The sequence below is a fragment of the Mauremys mutica genome, chromosome 16 (assembly GCF_020497125.1).
Source record: "Mauremys mutica isolate MM-2020 ecotype Southern chromosome 16, ASM2049712v1, whole genome shotgun sequence".
Taxonomy (NCBI): Eukaryota; Metazoa; Chordata; order Testudines; family Geoemydidae; genus Mauremys; species Mauremys mutica.
In genome coordinates this window covers 23,309,935-23,333,622 of record NC_059087.1, presented here as the reverse complement: position 1 = coordinate 23,333,622, position 23,688 = coordinate 23,309,935, and the positions used below count along the sequence as shown (strand labels likewise).

The 23,688-nt window shown below is 40.9% G+C and overlaps 1 protein-coding gene across 1 annotated transcript in view; it reads right to left on the bottom strand.

The window, feature by feature from the left end:
- CIT (citron rho-interacting serine/threonine kinase) overlaps window positions 1-23,688 on the bottom strand; it is a 94,697-nt gene that overhangs the window by 49,592 nt on the left and 21,417 nt on the right. Inside the window, exons 10-18 of the mRNA XM_044990343.1 lie at window positions 21,416-21,596; window positions 13,312-13,417; window positions 12,312-12,455; window positions 10,674-10,793; window positions 7,017-7,187; window positions 6,689-6,742; window positions 6,111-6,164; window positions 4,480-4,620; window positions 3,970-4,095 (exon numbers count right to left, since the gene is read on the bottom strand). Of these exons, the coding sequence (XP_044846278.1) occupies window positions 3,970-4,095; window positions 4,480-4,620; window positions 6,111-6,164; window positions 6,689-6,742; window positions 7,017-7,187; window positions 10,674-10,793; window positions 12,312-12,455; window positions 13,312-13,417; window positions 21,416-21,596 (1,097 nt within the window). The remainder of the gene's footprint in view (window positions 1-3,969; window positions 4,096-4,479; window positions 4,621-6,110; window positions 6,165-6,688; window positions 6,743-7,016; window positions 7,188-10,673; window positions 10,794-12,311; window positions 12,456-13,311; window positions 13,418-21,415; window positions 21,597-23,688) is intronic.

The window sequence follows — 23,688 nt, the reverse complement described above, 5'->3', positions numbered from 1 at the left end:
TCTAACAAGGGAAAGACATGTGGTAGAGTGATTTGAATAGAGGACAGGGAATTCCTGAGAGTTTAGTCTCATTTTTCATAATGTCCCTCCCTCTCTCTCTAGCCTTGGGTATATCATTTAGAACATAAGAATAGCCATACTGGGTTAGACCAAAGGTCCATCTAAGCCCAATATCCTGTCTTCCGACAGTGGCCAATGAGCCAGTGGCCCAGAGAGAATGAACAAACAGGTAATCATCAAGTGATCCATCCACTTACACCTTGATTCTGCACTGAGGATCATGCAGGTAAACCTCTGCATCAGTGTAGTTCTCAGTGCAGTGGTGCCTTAATTTCTATGCTTCAGATTCTCCATTTGTAGGGTGGGGATAATCCTTTCTGTCCTCCCTACATGGTTGTTGCCAGGATGGATATTTATAAATTGCTTTGAAGATGAAAAGTGTTTTATAAGTTATATATTAGATGCAAAAAAATATTTTTATCCTCAGTGGCTCACAAGGGTGAAGGAACATAAGTCACACAAAATACAGCCTTGAATAAGTTAAATGGCCCTGTGTCTCACAGGTAAGCCAGTTTGGTAGAGGGGGGCATTTTTGTTCATGAAGTTGGTCTTTAAGGTAGAGCTAGAGAGTCTCCTTTCTTGAGGCTTGCTCTCAATAGTTGAGACTTCAGAGAACATTATTCTCCTTCATGGCTAGGTTTGCCATTCCAGCAGTTTCTGCAGCACAGGAGGCAGATCCAGACCTGACAAACCCTGGAAAGCGGATTGATTCCCTGACATTGCTCTAGGTAACACACATGCGTTTTCTATCCCCTGATCTTCCTTTCTCTTATCTCAGGAAACCATCTTGGGAGCACACAAAGGTTCCTTTGATCCAGTCACAGCATCAACCCTCTACCACACGGGCTACAAAAATGAAAGCCTGCCAAAAAGTAGTCATCTAGAAGGAGCCTGCAAAATTTGGCACCCTGGAAGGGGCATTATTGTTTTCTTCAGTTGGAAAATGTCTTCTAGTACCGAGAAGCCAATTAAGCTTTCACACAGGCCCACACAGTATAGGTCCAAATAGTGAATCACAGAACCAGGTCAGCAGCAGCTTCAGAGTTACCACCACGCACGTGCTGATGCTAGAGTAGAAGCTCTGCCAGCTCCTGAAGTGGTCCTCTGCAGTGTGGGCATAGAAATGTAGTCTCTTATTTCAGATAATCTTCTCCAGCAGTTCATATTCAGCTCCTCCAACCCAACCCGTCTTTTATTCATCATCGCCACTGAGAACAGCCATCTCTACTCCCAAGCAGCAAAGAATAAGTTGCCCTTTATTTTTTATGCTTCAGAACTTGGCATTTCCTTCCTGTGGCTCTCTTCATCTACAGACAGGCCAGCAGGGCTTATCAAGTACAACCGAAAGAGTTCATTCCTTCAGAGAAAGCCATCATCCATTTCTTCTGAAGGCTCATCACCTGGCTCCATTTCTCTCTTCCCTCAAAACTAGAAGAAACAGAGGCCATACCTGTTCCTACATCTCCACCCATCCTCTTCTCCCCATCACTCCAAAGAACAGTTCATCAGAGTCCCTGTAAAAAATGCCTAATACCAGCTGCCTCATGGGATTAAGGAGTCTTCAGACAGAGGTATGTATATCTGACTCAGCCCACCACCCCATATATTCTGCCACTGTAGCAAAAAAAAAAAATTCACAGAAAAGATCCCTCTCCACTACAGGAACATGCCAACAGAACAACGGTCCACATTTGACCTATCTTCAGACTCAGGTCTTCTGCCAGTTGTCTTGTCACCGGGAGAAACATAAGGCATTTATGGTTAAAGAAAAAAAACAAAACGCTTCCTCAGAGAAGTCCAGATCTCACCAAACTGTAGAGCAAAAACTCTAGACACCATAAAAAGAAACCTTCTAACTGCAATCAGCAAAAACCAACTTCATTTTCTATTTTGCCCTCCAAAGAGGGATAACTCTCCAAGTCAGAACTGGCGGGACTTAAGGAAGAGACCCCTGAAACTCCAGACCTGCTTGTCTTAGTTGCTTTTGAACATAGAATATCAGGGTTGGAAGGGACCTCAAGAGGTCATCTAGTCCAACCCCCTGCTCAAAGCAGGACCCATCCCCAGACAGATTTTTACCCTAGTTCCCTAAATGGCCCCCTCAAGGATTGAACTCACAACCTTGGGTTTAGCAAGCCAATGCTCAAACCACTGAGCTTTAATGTTATATAAGGGCATTATGGTCCAACATTCTATGTAAACATGGAGAAAACTGCAGATCCCAAACAAGGCCCATTGAACAGTGAAATTATATTTCTGCATTCCCTTCCATTTTTTATGGAGAATACTAAAACTCAAACAAAAATGCCCAAATACACACAAGAGACTTATGCAACAAGTCTTGATGTGTTACATGGTCTCTGAATATAAAGCTGGCTTTGTACCCCAGCAAGCAGTGGTCTTAAACTTATCATGCCCTGATGCTGAAAGACAGAACAATGCCAAGGGCCTTATTCTACCACCTTTATGGTGCCTCAAGGGTTCTGATCTTGAAATCCATTTATGCAGCTATTTCTCAGAACAATTATAGATCACCTATCAACTTCAGTTAAGGCTATTTATACATTCCCATTGGGCCTTCACACAGGGTATGTCTCCAGTTCTCCTGCAGTCAGGACTACGACCACCTGTTCAAGGGTGTTTAACATGTTAGTTTTCCTGGTAGTAACCCCAAGAGAGAGAGAGTGGGGGAGTGGCAGAGAATCCATATCTATCGCTTTTCTAGATTACAGTCTCATCTGACCTCCATTCAAGCTAAAAGCAACAAACGATGCCAAATATGTGACCTTTTTCCTTCAACACCACATTTTTAATTAGCCCTCCTTCAGACTAGCATTGCTGTTATAAACTTACTGCTGGAATGATGAACCTAGCTATTAAGGGGAAGCTAAATATGTACTATCCTGATCTCTCCTCTTAAAAAATGAGTCAGGTTTGCCATTACACCCTTCCTTTGGTAGGGGATCATTTTTAATTTTCAATATATCTTTTGGGTCTCCTTCAGGCACTGTAGAAAGGTAATTTAATGAAAGATAGATGGTTGATAAACTCAACTACCAAGAAAGATATATGTAACATATATTTTGTCTCTGGAAGCAGTCTCACTGACGGTGGGGAGTGCTCCGGAGGGCATAGTAAATCACTTCCTTGTGACTGACAGGTCTAGATCCTACAGCCTATGCTGCAGAAGGAAACCCACTGTTTGAATGGGTATTTGTAGAAGAGAACTCATCAGAGAAGCACACATTTATTCATCTGCCTCATCACAAGACAATGGCTTCTTCCCCCAGGGAGGTATAAGTACCAGCAGTACCCTCTGTTTGGTTCCCTTTAGACTAAATTAACCAAAAAGACTTAACAGATCTAACAACAAGAAAAACAAGACATTTCCAACTATAGTGGGGAAGGTATGTGGGTGAGAATGGATCTCTGACAAATATTTTAAGAGAAAAACAGTTTTGATGATTAATTTTGTTCTTCTGCAAAATGTAAGCATTTGGGATAGAAGTCAGATTAAATTGCAAGGGATTTCAAAGTTAAATACGAAAGATGTCACTGTTACACAACCCAGCACTGACCATTAAGAAAGTTATGCATTTGAAATAGACAGTACGAAATGAATTGCATACTAGTGAGTTAATACAATTGAGTTGGAAATTTTTCTATTGAGGCAACTGGGATTTTTAAAAAGTCATTTGGTAAGAGATCATAGATGCCTAGGAGTTAGTTTATAACTAACACTGCAGGCAGCAGAATTTGTGCCCTGAAGTTATTTCCAACATAAAATTTATACAACATCCAATTCCCTTATTCAACAACCCCCACCCGATTTTATGTAGTTCTATGTCTTCTCTTCCCACTCCACTGTGGCATACTCTTTCCCTTTATTTCATTTTCATCCCTGCTCACCAAAATTTTGTCTGCCATCTGTTGTATCTGCTGAGATTTAGTTTGAATATCTTCCTTTAGTCGGTTTTCTCTGCGTTCCACAGTCTCCAATCTCTTCACTTGATTCTCCAGAGAATGGCGCCGTTCCTGCAGAGCAATTATGAACTGCCATTTAAGCTAAACAAGTTTTGATTATCAAACAGCAGTGAGCAGGCACTAGGAAAAGTCAGCTGAAGCCATCAGTATGTGGTCCTCTTCTACATCCAAAATCATCCCCACTCCCAAAGACTTAACCTAGTAACATGTTCATGTTGAATCCAGATGGAAAACAACACCAAAAAGCCTCCCAGTAAGTATTCTTCAGAGAAATACATTTATAAAAGAATGAATAATCAACTGCTATTTTCTAATCTCTCTCCTCTGACAAGCTGTTACAGGGATCCTGGGTATTCAGTGTTCTACAAGTAGGGGTTTCTAAGCCCAGTTACATCCTATTGACTAGTCCAGTGTAGCCAGAAATTCTCTGCTCACCTCTGCTTCAAGCAGTTTCATTTTCATGCCTTCATTAGAGTCTTCCCGATTCTGCAATTTCTCCAACTCTTTCTCTGCTCTCTCCTTTGCCTGACGGATATTCTGAAGAAGTTCAGTTGCCTCAGAGCTGGCTTTCACAGCCTAAACCAAAAGGAAAAAAAATATCAGTAAATGTTAGTACGAAGTCACACACACACACAAAGTCTTCATAGTAACAGATGCATGTACAGTATGATGGCAACCTCAGATGTTCAGAATGCTGAACAAAACATTTATAAAAGCCTGGTCTGGCAGCCTAGAATTAGCACAACATCCAACCATGTGAAGGAATATTTCATTTAGTCTCCTGAGGGCTGTAATACTTTGTTCTAATTCTGGTTGACGTCTGGTGTTAGGCCGGCTGATTGGTGTTTAGTGGCCTGTGATGGCGGTCAGACTAGATGACATGGTAGTCCCTTCTGCCCTTAAACTCTAAGAATCCAAGTTCAAACTTCTGCTCCAAACTTCACTTCAGCTATTGCAAATGTTGGAAAGAGCATGAGGGAAGGAGAATTACAGGTCTGTCTTGTTGTACCAGTAGCTTCTACTGCTCTACTTGGACTGGAGCTCAAGCCTAGTCCACAAACTCAGCCTAATCCCTTGAGACAAGATTCACAAATATATTTCTGTTCAAGTGCTGAGAGAACATTGTGTTGAGCCACATCATTTCTTGAAACGAATGAGACAGTAATGGTGAAAACTGGTGGCCTGCTGGAAGGACTGAGATGAAAATGACATCCTCATACTGTTTTGACCTCAATGTTCACACTACAGATTTATTATCCTTAAAGAAGCCCCATTTCTGGAAAGCCAAAAAGGCCAGCAGACTAGTTGTGGGAAGGGGTTTCAGATGCTCCCAGACAGATATGAAGCAGCTAGCTCTCTCCTCTCCCCAAAAAGAACCACCATTAGCAATGTATTAGCTGGTATAGTGTCTTCTCATACATAGCCCTTTTGGGTGCACTGGAATTTCAGTGCCCATTAAAGTGAGACTGATAGCACTGATTACAGCAAGGTAGGCACTGTGTATACTTCCTCCAGATGCTAATGTATCCTAATCCTGTCATGAACACTTATCATAGACTCATAGGACTGGAAGGGACCTCGATGGGTCATCTAGTCCAGTCCCCTGCATTCTATTGTTTGACCTATCAACAGAGTAGAGATTGCTAATTGAGAAGTGATTTTATGATTAATACCAAAGTATGCTGGGAGAGTAAGCCAAGACCAAAATACATTTCACTGCTGAACTAGCAAGATATGAACCCAGGTCTCCAGAAATAAAAGGTTAGGATAGCGTGTTAGATGCTGTACGCCCATGCTGGTCTTTTAAATTAGAATTTCTGCGCACTATTCCTGTTGTGACTCAGCTTCATTTGTAAAAATAAACACTGTTGACACATTTCAAGAGCAGAAAGCATATTGAGATTTCTGATTTCAGATACCGGCTCCCACCCCCACTTTCTCCCTCTGACATCCCCTCTTGCTGTGACTAATTCTATTTTTGACTATGAAACAGTGCACATCTCCCCTGCATTAGGGTTTTGCTGGAAAGCCTTGTGAAAAATTCACTAACCCCACCCCGACTTTACCTTTGCCAGCTTGTCCTGCAGCTCCTGGATTTTGGTCTGCTGCTCTGTATTGATCTACAGTTAAATGCAAGGGAGAAAAAATGAATGTCCACCATACTTGTGATTTATTTATTTTAGTCTTGCTTCCCAGGATCTTTGTTTCGCCCTATAATTCCAACCTGCCAGATGATCCAATGCATTCCTGCTCCTAATTTCCTCTAGACCATTTGCCATATTTGTCACTAAATAAATCAATCACTTTGCAACAGCATGCAGAACTAAATAAATTTATTTTTCAGAATCATCATATTTTCCATGTGCCATTCTTCATTCATAATGATACATACAGGGTTTCTCTTTTAACTCACCTCCAGCACAGATTGCTCATAATAGCTTTGTCTTGGCATACCTACTCTATAAGTTCAGTTGACAACAGCCTGACCAAGCCCAGCTTTAAATCAAATCACACAGAACAATCAGTCCCACAGAGAAAGAGGATGGCAGTCTGTTCATGCCACTGATTATCCATGGATGTTCTGGGTTTCTGATAGTGATAATATGCTTGGGCAGTAAACTCTACTGACACTAAGGAAGCATACCTTCTCCAGTTTGGAATACAGCTCTCCTACTTCAGTTTTCCCATGGTCTTTAGCCTGTAATTTAAAAATATAAAATGTATAACTCTGAAGAAAAGTTTTAGGATCTTGGACTTCACCCAGAATCATAACCTCAGGCAGTTTAAATGTAAACAGCTTTACAGGGAATAAATGAAATTGTTCCAACCATACTGGTAATACAAAATGGCTTCCAACCATACAACCTGTACCAAGTTTCCAAGGACTTGAATGCAACTCATTTATAAATCCCAGCCAACACACACTAGAAACTAGGAGTGTAACAACACCTTTCCCAGGGAGCCTTCACTACCTTCTGTAGTTTGTTGTGACATTCAGTAGCTTTACGTTTGAATTCTTCAGCTGCCAATCGTGACTCTCTCAACTCCGATTCATAGAGATCACTACGTCTACGAGCTGAAATAAGATCCTCTTCTAACTGATTCATCATCAACCTCATCTCTTCCACCTGGGCTTGATACTCCTGAGAGAGGAAAAGGGACATTACATTTTGGAAAGCACAGAGGAAAGACAGAGAGTGGCAAACAATAAGATAGTACCTATATGGACTAGGCAGAAAGCAGACAAAGTATGTAAAGAGAGGACAAAAAACATGAAATAAAAGGGTGAGAGCCAGACAGAATACAGTATCCATTCCTTTCTGGCTTGTGTCTTTCATGACCGAGCCAATATGTCATTTCCAAGCCATTACCTCAGAGAAGATACGAAATGTAACCAAAAAAATCTATTTTGAGGGGATTCCACTGCAGAAACACATCCATGGTTTTTTAAACAAATAGTAAAGTACTTACATGTTATTTCTCTCCCTGAAGGTTAGTGATCTATATAGACATATGCTTCTGAGTTTTGTGTTTCTGTCAAACACCCAGATATATTCTCTCAAAGTTATTCAGACTGATAACATGAGAATTACTACAAACCTGGGTGGTCAGGGTGGATGAAAAGGAGAAAAAAAAGTGTTGTGGCCTCCAACCATCAGTTTATTGGTTTCTTTTGATAGCTCAGGAAAGAAAAATATTAAACCTAAAGTAAAAGTCCTCTATCATTCTTGATGGGAGTAGCGGTAGTCTGATATCAAATGCTACCTTTGGAGGATAACCCTCTAGGAGTCACATTCCTCCTCCCCCCCCCCCCCAAGGCTACTATTTTTTGTAGTGCACTCCTCCATTAAACTACAATAAAGGATTTGGAATAAAAATTCTGGAAAAGTGCAATGCCTAAAAATCAAAGAACAGAAAGAACATTTGGACTAATTGTTCCAATTAGGGCAAGCATCCAAGGTGAGAAGTGGTGTAGATAGATCCTGGGGTGACCAATGAAATCTTCAGTAGAGGAATCTAAGTGTTGATTGTTATTACATAATAAGCATTTGTATAATCCTTTAAATATACAAGTGATTACAAGAAAACAAATATTGTCCCTTTCCTAAAGAGCTTGATTTTATATCTATCTGGTGGGTGGGGAGCATGTGCACCAGGAGTATGCTAAGCAAGTACACAACACAGACAAAGGAATGGGAGAAAGGACATAACAGATCTTGCTTTCCATGTTATTTTCTTAGAGTCCATATACACACACTTATTCATTTCTCCCTACCAAACCTTGCCCATTCACCCACTACTTTTACTTTCTCCTGTGTTCAAAATCATATTTATCAGTTAATTCTCTGCTCTCTGCACTTCCTGCCACATATGGCTGGAGGTTGCCACTAGCAGCCTTCTGCCTTAGAGTGACTCTCTGGTTCATAATACCAACAGGGGACCTAGCTGGTCCATCCTCCCACCAAGTCCAACTGTTGCAGTCCAAGTATTTTCTCCCTGGATGGGGCTGGAGCTTTTATACCATAGGTGATGCAAACATGCATTAGCTCAAAATATCCTTTCACATCAATGGATTTGTGCAAAGAAAGATGCAGAATATTTGGAAGAAGTTTGTTCTGCTCAGAGATCACAATTTGGATCAGCATTTCCAAGAATGCTCAATTTCTAGAGCAACAATCACTTGACAAAGGAATTATAAGCAAGGCCTCACGTGCCATTGAGAAAGTTAATGAATTTGTAGTTAAATAAAATTTCAGTTTTTCTTGCTTCTTGATGCTATCCAGGCTGTTTCTTTAAGCACATCATATACTAAGATCAGAAGAAAATGCCACACAACTCAAACACACAACACTTCCACTTCCACATCTTAACCTAAGGCATCCAACATTGGGCAACTGAACTCAGAAAAGCTGAAGTGAAAACTAACCAGAGATCAAAAAATGTCATATAAAAATATACTAAGTCAAGTAATGTCTAGAAGCCAAGTCAGAAATAATAATGCTCTCTTTATACACTGTACCCAAATTGATGTTGAATTTATGGCATTACCCTGAAATATCAAATACTTGAACTTTATTCTCCTTGTGGGATTTGCCATTGTTGGTAACTTAAGTACCACCACCTCAGCAGGATTCTCCCCAAACATGGCTTTTCTTAGTGTTTTCCCTGCAGGATCTCCATCCTCTGTCTCAGACCCTAATTTCCTTTTCCTGAAAGAAATGCTCCAAGCCCTCTTATTTGCCAAGACTGACTAGCTAGTATGAGTGAACAGATTCTACACTGCATGTTTATGCAGAATTCTAGCACCTAAGCTTACAATAACTCAGAGGGACCCTGTAGTAGGTTCTTAGACACAATTTCCTCTGGTGACCTAAAGAGCACCTTAACATTCTCATGAATCTTAGCCAAAATCTATGTTAAAAGATATTGAGTTCAAATCATGTTGGGATGCAAGTTTTAACAACATTTTTATTTTTCCTCTCTGACAAATAAGTTTGTACATTTTCGCAACCTAATCATCATCCAAAAACATCCTACATATAACAAATATTTAAAACAACTCTACTAAATCAGCAACAGCACTCAAAGTAGCTAGCCTTAGAACTGTCATTTTCCAAAAAAACCAGCAAAACGAATACTTCAGCTGTATATATGGTTCTGCCACATCCTGAGGGTTTTATCTGCACTTCATTAAATTTTGCGTAAGATAAGTCTCCAGACAAGAGCTATTACCAAGGGTTCTGTGCATACGAGTCTTACACACAAAGACATTAGTCAGTTAATATTTGTAAAGTGCTTTGAAGATGAAAAGCAGTAGATGATTGCCAACTATTGTTTGAACTCCGGAGAAATTTCAATTTCTTTTTCTCAATATAATGTGTTTCCATTACACTATAGAATGTAATGGGTTCTGTGTGGTAGACTATTTTTAATCTTAAAATTACCCAACATTATTTGTTGTATTTTTCATTTAAGCTCTCTCTCCACCCCCAGTAAAACAAAGTTCACAGAATAATGATTTTTTTACCACTTTTCTGAAGGAAAAAAATTATCTGAACAAACAACTTCTCTGCAAAAAAGCTAAGTTGGAAAAAACAGTTCAGCGACATAGGAGTATTTTGAAAAACAGCCACACATTCAAAGCTGAGTAGACACTGAAAATGGTCAAATTAAAACAAGATATGGGTTAATATGGTTCTCCCTCAATTCAGAATTCCCATGTGAGGATTCATGAGCTTTAGGTGAAAGCAATATTAACCCTTGTTAACTTGTGTAACTTGATTGCTTAAAATGGATTTTTCCAACATGTCAGTTTCACAAAAGATTGCAACTTTCTCCTAATTTGGTTTTTAGGCAAAGATTTCATTTGATCAGCTTGATGGACTGCAAAATAATATAGGAAGGCTGGAGACCATGCATGTTTGCAAACACACACACACACACCCAAGTCCAAATTTGTTCTTAAGTTACTTTGTTTAAGAAACTCTTCCCTCCTGCTCCCCATCCCCTCAGACAGACAGACAGCCTTGGCATCCCACCAATATAAAACACATTCCTGGCATCAGAACCGGGTAATACAAGCAGTGAGTTCTACTGTCAGCTGTTCTGCTCCCAAGAAGCAGTTGTACCTGTTCTTTGATCTCCTGCAGTTTTCGACTCTGCTCTCTGATATCATGAAGAAGTTGTAGTGCCTTGTCATCCTCCTGAGACACCTCCATCCGTGCCTGTTCCAGGCTTCGCTTTAAGCTCTGCAGAAAGCAAAATGTTCAATGCATAGACGCTTTGCACACTACTCTGTAAGAAATGTCCTCAGTCAAAGGAACACAAAGCTTCTCCTCAAATACTATGAGACAACATAAATTAAGACACCAATTACGGAAACTTGCAAATTCACTGCTATTGAACTTCAATTTTTCCAGCCAGAGAAAAGCAACACACCTACAAATACCATCTACTGCACAGAGATGTTAGTTCAAACCCTACTCTTGTAGACCAGGTGTGGAGTCAAAGAGCACACACAGTGAGTGAGACTTCTCAGCGACATTAATTATCCATCCTTTAGCACTATCTATTCACATCTCTAGCACTGGCACTTAGCTGATGCTATATTACCACCATGACTTGCTATTTTTCTCCCCACTGTTGAACTCAGTTATGTCCTTTACTCTTTTTTAAACTTTAAAGAGAAAGGGGCAGCAACATTGTTTCAAGATTTGGGCAAAACCTTTGCTTACAAACTTCAACTTAGACAAATGCTCCTGTCACCTACTTAATGAGGATATCATTTTTCTTCCAGAAGGATCCAAAACTTTTTAATGTTGTTTATACAACAGAAAATAGTATATCCAGATGGTTCAACCCAGCTTCAGATGCACCTCCTGCTGTGCATTATTGCATTGAAAGCCCCCCATTTATCCAAATAAATTCATGTTCCCCATTCTATTTAGATAAATGAAGTTACACTCTATAGGAAATGCTTCACACTCCACTGAAAAGCAGCCACTGATAGAGTGTTGTCTTGGCATGATACATAGACAGAGTTTTGGGTTTTGGTGAGAGAGGGGAAGGAGGACAGCAAAATACCAAATCCAATTGAAAATATAAGCCCTATTTAAGCAGGCAGAGTGTAAACATCCTCATTGGAATTTTGCCAAGACAACAGGGCAGACATCCCTACTCCTGTAAAAATGACAAAGGATCTTAAATACATATCTTTAAGGGCCTCATTTTTATATCCCATCTGAAAAACAGCATTTGCCACAGACACATTGCTATCACTACGCTGGGGAATTGGAGCAGTACAAACTCAGAATGTCACATTATTGAGTCAACACCACCATGTCCTGAAACACTTTTGTTGTCCTTTGAGGTTTTCCTTTAAGTATTGAATAGGCCCCACCTTGCTTTCATTCTGAAGTCTATCAAGATCAGAACCCAAAAGTGGTACAGTATTGCTACTAGGACAAGAAGAGAACCAGAATGTAGTTCACTGTGAGCAAGACAACGGTTTTAGCTCCTTTACTGTTACTACTGAATGATGTTGTAAGCACATAGGCCAAGGAATAAAGTTTGAACAAACCCGTATCTACCAGGCCTTCAATACTCTTAAACAATTTACTGCTCCGATTTCAATAGACAACCATTCCTCTTCCACATTATCTTGTTTCCTTACTGTATATGCACCACCAAGACCATCATGGAACAGAAAGCTAAAGACTATCAGAAATTGCACCTTCAAAGGGAAAAGGACTAGGATAAAGGCTCACACTGCATTCTGTGATGTAGGTTGCCAGGTCCTGCTCCAGGAGGGATCGCTGGGTCTCAGAGGCTTTCAGTTCCACCTCCTTTTGGCTAAGTACAGCCTCCACCTCTGACACCCTCCGGTGCAATCGCGTCATTTCCTGCTCCATCTGCAACAAACATTGAAAGGTTAAAAAGCATTCCCAAAGCTCTGTCAGTTGCTAATTTCAATGCACCACATGTGATGAATTTCAGTCTCTAAGAGACTCCTAAGTTATAATTCTCCAAATGCTATTTAAATTCCAATACCATTGTCTCTGCTCCTGGGAATGCACAGTTCTTCACAAGGACAGGTAGTAAGTCTAAGTCACCCCATTCATTCAAGCTGCTTGTTCATATTCAGTCATTCTTCAGTCATCTCTGGTTTTGCAGAGATGGGTCACTTTAGCTTTATCCCAAATCCATGTTGGACCAGAGGATGGGTCTCCCCCATCTCCTTGCAGGAATAAATGGTCAAATCCAGCACAAGACAGGGAAACAAATAATTGCACTCTCATAAAAGTCTCAAACAACACTTGAGTTTTTATAGACTCCAATGAGTTCTCTTTACTAAGAAACAGCAACTGTTAAAAGATGTTCACCATAATCAATGAAATGGCAACAGTTACACAAGTAGAAGCTGAAGGACTAGGAAGAGAGACTTTGTATCACTCGGAACAGAAATGCAGCAACTCTGCAACCGATGAGAAGTAAATGCTGCATGCTGGAAGAAGCAGTCATCTGTGTCATGGTGAGAAAAGGGCTGTTTAAAATCCAGAGCCTCCTCTTGTTAAGTTTAACATATCTACAGCAAAGGCATGGCCTAAATTCATCTTCTTCTGTACTGATCAGGAAGCCATTTCACTGAAGGAAAAGAACTTTGCCCACCACAGATCTGGACGATCAGCAGCATCTGACAGATCCCTTGGCATACATTGGTTGTAGATTCCTGGAGCAATGAGGGAGGCCACTCACATAAATAAATACCTTGTGACACTTGTCCTGGGTGTCCTGCAGCTCTTTGCTCTTTAGAAGGAGTTTCTTTTCCATGGAGCTGATCTTAGCTGGAGAGTCCAACCCCAGGACAACAGACCTAGAAGAACAAAGCCAAATAATACATAAATATCGGCAAAACGGTACAGGACTCTCCACTTAAACAACTTTGCTCAGATCATTGGGTGGTTATCCTGGGCTAAACTAGGCGGAAAGATGAGGCAAACTTTATAGTGTAATAGCTACTAGGTTAGGTCAATCAACATTGTGTGTCATTAGTAACCACCATGTCAGCTCCTCTACTGGTTACAAGATTAGTACTTTAATTTACACAGTAAGTTTTAAATTCATAACATCAAACAAGGTGACACGGAACGCATTTCTAGATGCTCCTTGCAGGTGTTATAAAGCCAAATGTCAAATTGGTTTTAACCACTCAAGAAGTTAAATAATTCGCTGAAAATTCATTGCCTGTTATATTTCGTTACTGTTAAAACAGGTTTCAAAAACAAAAGCAGACAGTACTAGAAAAGCAACTGAAAACTCAAAGGTGCCAAACTCTGAACCACAGTGAGCTGAAGCACCTGCTCGTTAACTTGTTCTCTGCTATCCCAGGATTTTACTGAAACATTCCTAGTCCAGCTCTGTACACTCCTTCTCTATTTCATCCACACGGACACGATTAGCCACATTTCTAGATCTCAAAGTTCCACCAGTAAGCGGTGTCTCCTGAGAAAAATCTACTTAACTGTAGCATTCATTGAAATGTGACTGCAGGAAATTGAGGAACGCATTTACGTTTTTTTAGCACTCTCTCTGATTGGGCTCATTACCCCCCCATAAAGTTAACTATTCATGTTGGTTGAAACCAGCGCTTCTCAAACTGGGGGTTTCGACCCCAAAGGGGGTTGCAAGCCTATTATAGGGGAGGTCATGGTATTGCCACCTTTACTTCTGCACTGCTTCCAGAGCTGGGCAGCCGAAAAGTGGTGGCTATTGGCTGGGCGCCCAGCTCTGAAGGCATTGCTGCCGCCAGCAGCAGTGAAGTAGTAAAGGGGGCAATACCATACCATGTCACCCTTACTTCTGCACTGCTCCTGGCGACAGCACTGCCTTCAGAGTCAGGCACCCAGCTCTGAAGGCAGTGCCTCTGCCAGCAGCAGTGCAGAAGTAATGGTGGCATGGGGGGGAGTGTCATCACTTTTTTGGGGGGCAGTCATCAAAACCTGAAATATTTACAAAGGGGGTCCCAGCAAAAAAAAGTTTGAGAACCCATGGCTTAAACTGATTCTAGAAAAGCATTAGAAGTGACTATTTGTGATTTGGAGCATATGTTAAGTGTTTTGTACTCTTAAACCAGATGTTTTAACTATTACCTGCTTAAATATGATCTCAAATTATACAAAAAAATTAAAAAACAAAATCACATTCGACAGAAACAGTTCCCTGTAGCAAAATGTGATTCCAACTAGGTAGTTAAGTAGTTAATGAGGGAACCAGTTTTAACAGAAGAAGCCTAGAGCTCATTGTAAGTTGAGATTTTAAAAGTACAATGAAGGTGCTAATAAAAGAACATGCAGTCTGCCCACACATTGCTTGCCGGCTTCTCCTGGCCACAGCTTTGGTATGCAGCCAGTTATCCCCATGGAGAGAAATGAGCTTCAAGCAGCCCTTTGCACATAGCTACACACCCACACACAGCAGCACTGTCTCTTCTTACACCAAGGAAAGTTTGATTTTACCACCACCATTTTCTGAGAAAATGTACTCCCAAGTCCAAATCACACAGAGGGTATTAGTCACACACATGAAAAGAAATGGACTTTATAAAACTGTGCTCCAGCAGCATGTGTGGAACAACAGATTTTAATGAGTGCCACCTTCTAAAGCCATTTGGAATGCAATCCTGATATTAACCTAAGTATAGCAGAGCCCACCACTCCCAACCTGCATAGAAATATCTAATATAATGAAATCACTTTTTTTTAAAAACTAAGAAACAAGCCTATTAGAAGAATGAAACCCACATATCAAATGACAAGATATAATGAGGATTTATTAGAAGAATAAATCATAAAATTGAATGCACTGGTTAGACACTCCAATTGGTTAACTTGGTCTAATCAATCCTATCCCCCAGATTATCATTTTTAAAAGTCAATATATCAAAACATCACTAGACTCCTCCAGAGAACAAGCAGCCATCAGAGAAAAATACTTATTAAATCCCATCACAGACAGTCGTACAAACAAGGCTAAAAATGGATAGGTGAGAAAAAACAGTGCTAGAAATAAAAATTAAAAGATCACATTAACTAAAAAAGATGCAAAGAAATCTGCTTCAAAATGTAATTCTTATAAATATAAAAATAACTGCAAATGTGTAATGATAATTTTGACAAGTTTTTTATATTAAAATGTTAACTTTCGAGATCTCTAAATTATCTCAGCAAAAGCCATTTTTAAAAAATAATCATAGTTCCACAGCATACATCATCGCCCTTTAGTTTTCTGCTCAAACCACAGGCACTGCTCAGCAGATTCTAGCTAGTTCTGATAGAAAAGAGGACATTTGCACCACTGGTTCATTATAAAAGTTCCTGTTTCATCCTGGTGTGCGTTTTCTGTTTTTTTAAGGAGCATGCTCATAATACTGTACACACCATTTTGCAATTCAAACATTTTGCCTGGAGAGACAACTAAACCATCTAGCTGCACTGCAACATGGGGAACAACAGTATGGGACTCAGGGAGAAAGCACACCGCACAGCAATGGAGTGGTGGGATGGAGTGGAGTGTATTGCTACTCTTAAATGATCCCCCAGCCAAAGTTTGGAATGTCATTAACTGGCTCTAGAGATAGCTGTTTCTTAGGTGTGATGTGTGGGGTTTGGGAAGAAATACATTGCAATCCTTCCCTCCCATTCAAAATAAAAAAGATCCCTTAAAAAAATGTGCACGCTAACCATGGCAATTTTTTGTCACTATGAAAATCAGTACATCTCAACCCCAAAGCAAGCTGGTCTCCATATACTGGATTTGCATTAGGCACACATAAGAGTTCGGCAGTGTCCACTTCAGCTAACTCCTCCTTTCATGCAAACTCTACTAAGACTGCTTCCTAAGTACCCCTACCACCTTTTTAAGTCTCAAGAAGAGCGAGAGTAATCAAGAGAAATGGGATGCTTAAAATCTAACAGAAGCCTTATCACGGAGATCCAAACTCCCAAAGGATTTTATGACAAGATGTGAGATGTGTGCTGTAGTGTCATTGTTACATACCCCCTCATTCAGAGTTATCTCAGAAGCGAAACACATTCAATCTGACAGCAAAAGCTACCATGCAAACATATCACTCAACTGGTATCATTTCAGAATATTTAATTAAATTAACCATTAAACCAGAGGTTCCCAAACTTGTTCTGTCGCTTGTGCAGGGAAAGTCCCTGGTGGGCCGGGCTGGTTTGTGTACTTGCAGCATCCACGTTCCCAGGCCAATAGGAACTGCTGGAAGTGGCGTGGGCCGAGAGACGTACTGGCCACCGCTTCCAGCGGCTCCCATTGGCCTGGAGGAGCGAACCGCAGCCAGTGGGAGCCTCGATCAGCCGAACCTGCGGACACGGCAGGTAAACAAACTAGCCTGGACTGCCAGGGACTTTCCCTGCACAAGCAGCGGAACAAGTTTGGGAACCACTGCATTAAACTAAGAGTCACTTATCTCAGCACAACAGTGTCTGCAATTCCCTCTAAGGTGTGAAGAAATTAACAACAACAAAAGGGAATCGATTTATGTAAATAAAACACAGGAATGAAGGGGAATATAAAAAAACTCAAGTCTTGGTCAAATCTACAATAGAAAACGCTAACCACACTAGCTGTGCTAATCTATTTTCAAGAGGAAAATTATCTCCTTGAGTTATCATTTAAATGAATTGGCTTAATGCTGATTACCTAGTAATTCATGGATAGAGCCAGAGCCTCTCCCAGAAGGACTGTAGGGAATGGTGCAGAAATGCTGGATATCAGAGGGCTCCTCCTGTCCTAATCTTTTCAAGTAAGAATCACTACAGAAAAAGCTAGAGGTTAACCAAAAGGGAATGGCAAGTTCACAGCCCATCCTCTATCATGCACTGTATCTTCTTACTTCATCTTTTTATCCCAATCTCATAAGCCTCCAACTCACCTGTGCCTCTTCCTTCTCATAGCTGCTGGTACCATCTGTCCTAATCCTGGCCCCTGCACATATCCATACTCCCCCTTCCCATGTCTCATGCTTAAGGCTAAGATTGTGTCACAGGTATTTTTAGTAAAACTCACGGACAGGACACAGGAAATAAACAATACCTCACAGAAGCCCAAGTCCTGCCATGCACGGGGCTGAAGCTGAAGTTGAAGTAGTCAGGGAAATCAATTAAAGTCACGGAATCCGTGACCAAATCATATCCTTACTCATGCTCTATTCTCTAATTTCATTTCCATCTCTACCCTTCCACTCCTCCAGCCTTTCCATTTTCTGTTCCCTCTCAAATGCCTCCTCCATCCTAAAACACAGCAAAAACCAAACAATGATACCATCAAGATGTGAATGCAATGAACTGAAACAGCAGATTATTATTGAAACCTTGTTCTCCCTTTCCTCTTTTCTCCCTTTCCAAGGGCTGGAACAGAAACCTACCAGCTGTTAGATTAAACTTACCAGCCAGAGAGGTCAATACGAAAAACAACAGAGGAAGAAATCCTCACCAGCAAAGTCTGGGGTAACATACTGGTGATAAGGTCAGCCCCTCTCCCAATCTCAGTTGCTGGGGAGGGGGAAGATGCATAGAAGATGCTTACCTGCACCAAACATGAGAATTCCTCATTTTGTATCAGCCTTACCTCTAGCTAGTAAGTGTCTGATAAATTTGAAGAACCAGTCCTCTTCACACTTCTCCAGTCTCTTATTGGCTTAAGGAGGGTAAGAGTTGGGGCAAAAGAGAATGAAGAGAGGTCTGCTCTACCCCCTATTCCATCCTTTTTTGGGAGTCCTCCTTACCCATGAATCATGCAAGTGCCTATCTGCGCTGTTGCTCCTCAAGGCTTTGCCAACCAGCGGCAGCAATGTGAAAGTAACATGATTCTTGACAGTTTGGCTACAGCCCACTAGATTCTGACTGGAACATAGGACTGGAAGGGACTTCCTGGGTCATCAAACCCAGTCCCTACTATTGCATATAATCCTAGTCATAAACTTATCATGCTCCATATTAAAACTAGCTATTCCTATTGGAAAGGTGTGCCAGAATCTCTCCTCTGATGTTTAGAAACTTTCTTATAAATTGCCAGCCTAAAATTTATCCATGGTGGGTTTATACACATTTGTTCTTGTGTCCTTCAGCTTAAATAGCTCTACTCCTTGCCTGGCATTTACCTCCCAAATGTATTTACAGAGAGCAAACATATCCCCTCTCGGCCTTCATTTTGCTAGTCTAAACAAGCCCAGCTCTTTTAGTTTCCTCCGGTAAGACCGGCTCTCCATTCTCCTAACCATGCTAGCAGTCCTTCTATGCACCCATTCCAATCTGAATTCATCTGTCTCGAACATGAGTGACCAGATCAGTACACAGTATTCCAGATGAGGTCTTACAAGTGCCTTGTACAATGGCATTAATACTTCCCTATGTCTATTGGAAATACCTAACCTGATACATCCCAGATGTAGTGAAAGTAACAGGGACCTTGTTAACTACAATCTACTGCTGCTGCTGCACAAAACTGTGGGCAGCAAGAAAGGCACTAGAGCTATCAGTCTGCAAACACAGGAAACCAGCCCAGCATCACTTAGCAACCATAAGAATTATAATTCATTTTTAAATGACAGTTTAAATTCTGCACTGATGAGTTAGTAACTCACACTTGTTAGAGAAAGCGCCCCACTTACTACTAGCAAAGTACACAAATGATTCTTTAAGCCTTACTCTCTGTTTGTTGTTCTCATTCACTGCCTCCTGCTTCCCAGGGCAGGTAATGTGTCTTATTTGTTCAACAAAGTACCTAGCACACAGTGGACACTTTATAAATTATAAAGAAATCTTCCTCATTCCCCACCTAGCAGTGGGATTGAGGAGATCACTAGTCACTGCACTAGCTCAACACAAGTTTAAATACTGATGTATCCTAATCTCCCTCTATTCCTTGCAATATTTAGCAGCTGCTCCTCAAAACAAAATGCAGTTCTTTACTCCCAAAGGTAAATCCAGGAACGAGTTTATGAAAATCCAGTTCTAATATAAAGTTCAGCCTATAATATAAGCAGAATCTTCTTATAATCCCTTTCTTCCAAAGGAACCTAATATATGACCAATTCTGTGCATCAACATACAGGAGAACAGGCTGCATTAGGCAGTTCTATACAACTTTACCCATAATTCCTCCAATGCATATTAATCTTGACCCTCTTTTGCTGTATCCTCACTATTCTACTACTAGAACCCAAAACAAAACTTCAACAGTCGTCCTTAACTGTTATATGCACCACCTCCCACTAATCAGTTCCAACACAGCTTTGACAATGCACACTTATATCAACCTGCAACACCCTCATCTGATCAGCCTTTTACCAATATCACACAGATCTGCCAGTGGACCTGAGACTTAACCATAAACCCTCTCCACACTTCTCGTACCAGGATCCCAATACATACAGAGTTCTAGCAATACACCTAGATCAAGTTCTGAGCCTCTACTGACAGTTACACAAATGGCATTCTGGTTTTGTTATGTGGAGAAGAGTCCATTAGGGAGTAGGATGACACCATAAGTCATTTCACTTATAATTCAAGGTAGATTTTAACCCCAAGTATCCACAGTTGACATTTACCAACTGACATCTGACTTCCACTGACATCTCACTAAAAGCCAACATCTCATCTTTCAACCATTATTATATCCTCCTCCTTCTCCCTCCCAACCATGCAGGCAACACCTGTGAGGAGGGACAGTCACTAAAGACAGTCAGAGTCTCCCCTTCTGATCACCAACCTATACATCATATAACCTTGACTCAAAATATGGGCAACAGCCAAGAATACCACAAAATTTGGTTCCACACTTCTCTCTCGAGCAACTTACTCAGCACCAAAAGCAACTATCACAGCCAATATGACAAAGACATGAAACCTGGTCCAAGTCCCTGATGGGGATTAACTCAGTGATGAAAGAAAACGGTTGAAACTAAAAGATAGTACCTTAGCATGTTGAGTCACCAAGTCAGCTAAAGGAATTGCATTTCTGAGTCGCCTTCTGGTACTGGAATAAGGATTCCTCAATTTGATGTGCTGCACTAATGCTTTTCTCATTAGCTCTAACACCAGGAACCAAGGACTCACCAGGTCAAAGAGGTTTACACCATGCCATTTACATTCTTCCTTTTCCTGTCTCAGTTCTCTCTCTGAAATCCTAATTCCTTCCCAAATGAAGACCAATTTTTATGGATCTCAGTTCCTCACCCCCTCCCTGCACTGCCTATGGCTCTCTGACCCCATACTACATCCAAAATACAGCAATGCCTAGTCTCAGTGTTTAACTTGACCGAGCAGTACACACTGCCAGCTCAGTGAAGCTCTATCTCTGGGTCACTGACCCATCAACACACATTTCTGGATTAGTGGCTCTCCATCTCTGTGAATCACTGATTCCGCCTCACACCCATCCCTAGTTTTGTGACAACCAGTCTCTGCATTTCTGACCTAACAGAACATACCCCCACTTCAGCCTCTGAACTCCGTAAGATTTTCCTTCTTCCAGAGACCTGAAAAAACAGAAATCAAACTGCCCACGCCTCTCCAGGGAACAGCAAACACAACTAATGCAAAGTAACCAAATCATAATTTTAGCAATGTCAGTTTCAGAACCAGCCTTATTTTCCACACAAAACCAGAGAACAATATTAAATATACAAAACCACAGCAGCAACAGATAGAGCCTAAAGCTGTCAGCTTCCCTAAAGCAGAGCGCAGGCCAGTTAAAAGCAGCTTTCCCCCTCCCCCATCCCCTCCCCAGTACAAGCCATGATTTTCTTGTACTGATCCTGTTCACTTAGACAGTAATTCCCACTTACTCTGATCTGAGGATCCCCAGAGCCTTGATGAAGGAAAACCCCACAAACGGCAAATCTTCACCCGAGAAGCCGGCTGAGTTCAACTGCCGCGGAGAGGATAAAACCCGCGAATTCTTCTCTGGTTCATCAAAATTTGAGGTGTCATCATCAGACCTGAGGGTAGGAACGAAGGGGGGAGGAGCTGGTGGAAAAAACGAGGAGAAAAGACAAATTTCAGCTACAGTTTGCTCTGCAACGGTCCCATTCATTCAATGCTTGCAATGGCACTGCAGCTCCTGCTTTTAATCTTGCTAACACAAGCAGACTGAGCTGCTGCTCTCAAATCGTATTACAGCAACAAGAGATTAACCCTTCAGCTACCAACATGGCTACCATTCTGCAGGCACAGTGTCTCCCATGCTGGTTAAACTGGTCTTTTGAGTCAAAGGCACCAGGCTAAGAAAAGCTTTGGTCTCATATTTACAGGTTATTTCTTCCTGATTTTTCTAGAAAAACAAAGATGTCTCTAAGCCACCAAATCAGTGGAGTAAACTACTTCATGAGAATAGAGTCAGCTACCTTGCTAGCCAGCTAAGGACTAATTTCTGCCTATCACCTCTACCAGCAGCCTCCCCAGTCCAGATTTCTGGTTCTTGTTACCATCAGTAAACGTATCTTGTTCCTGGAAGATTTCAACATGCTGCAGCTACTAAACCCCAATAGCTCTTGGAGAAGGGAGAAAAAGAAATAAAGATTTGCTTCCCCATGACAGCTTGCTTAGGATTTGGAACTCTTGGTGGGACACCACTGCAGTCTGGCTCCAATACAATCTGAATCGAGGTATCAATGGCAGGAATTATAATCTATTTCTTACTCTAATTTTTAAATCAAAATATCTTAACTTGTTAACCACTTGTTTAATTTCAGCCCATCTTCTAACATTTGCTGCAGTTTAATTAACACAACAAAACAAAAGGATAAGTTCTTTTAAATGATGTGCAGCACCCCAGGTCCCTGCTGGTTTGGCTGCATGTGTGAAAAGAATGAATGTAAAAGCTTGCTGTGCAATTCCTACCTCATAAAAGCATGTTTCCTCCCAAGATTTTTTTTTTTTTTAAATTTCATCATTCAGGTCTTCACTCTCTGCAAATCTACTAAGCTCTTTTTTGCTCTATGAAGCAGACAGCTCTTCAGTCCGCAACTAGAACACAGCCCATTGTTACAAACTGATGGAAGTGTTGTGTGCTAAAACCGTTACCATGGATCCAGTATAGATCTCCTGTAGCTGAAGGGCTGATGAGAATTGAAGAACCGGGAACAAACATTACAGCCCCTGCAGTGCAGGCTCCCTGCTCCTCACTCTGTGCATGCTCTAAGTTTAACCCTACCTGCTTGCATTCGTGACAGATGCTGATGCTTATCTGACTGACACAAGCAGAATGAGTCACTGCTGGAGCTTGCTAGCTCCCTCTAGGTTGCCAAATCCTTTCACAGCTCAATTTTTAACTCTTAATTTTCTACGCTAATTTGCGTATAAGCTAACAGCAGACCAACACCAAGCTACCACTAGACCAGCATTCACAAGCAAAAATCTGCCTGTTTAAATCAGTAAATTGCAACAATACATGCATGCTCTATTAGTGGCTCTCCAGGGAGCCATGCTGACACAGCTTCCAAATAGGGAAAAGAAAGGTCCATCAAGCTGGGAAGATACTGCTCACATACCATAGTTTCAAGAACATTGGAGTAGGATGAATGAAAAACTCAAAGATAAAAATATGCATTAATAAGGAAATTATATTACCACTCAAACAGGACAACATTCAAATCATCTTTGTCATTATCAAACAAATAGGTTCTGATACTTCATTGGTTTAAAAAAATTGCAAATGTTTAATAGGATGGGATCTGTATTACAGATTGAATTCTCTTAATATGACATCCAGTTATAGCTCTTCTGTCTAGCGCTCTCACTCACACAAACACAGGAGCAATAGATTACAATACAACTTCATTAGCTATAACATTTTTCATACAAATGGCATCCCAAAATGCTTTGCAAAATAAAAAATTAAAGAGTAGTAAAGGGAAGAAATAGAACTAATACATTTTATTTTCAGCATCCAGAATGAAAAGGCCTATGGGTACCCTTTAACTGGTTTATTCCCGCTGCCTCCATCTAAGATTTAAAGAGAGATTGGACTGATGAGACAGAGCAATATAGGAAGGAAGACTATCTAGTTGATATGGTAAAGTCTAGAACCCCTCTTGTAAGGTAAGTCAAAAACATACCT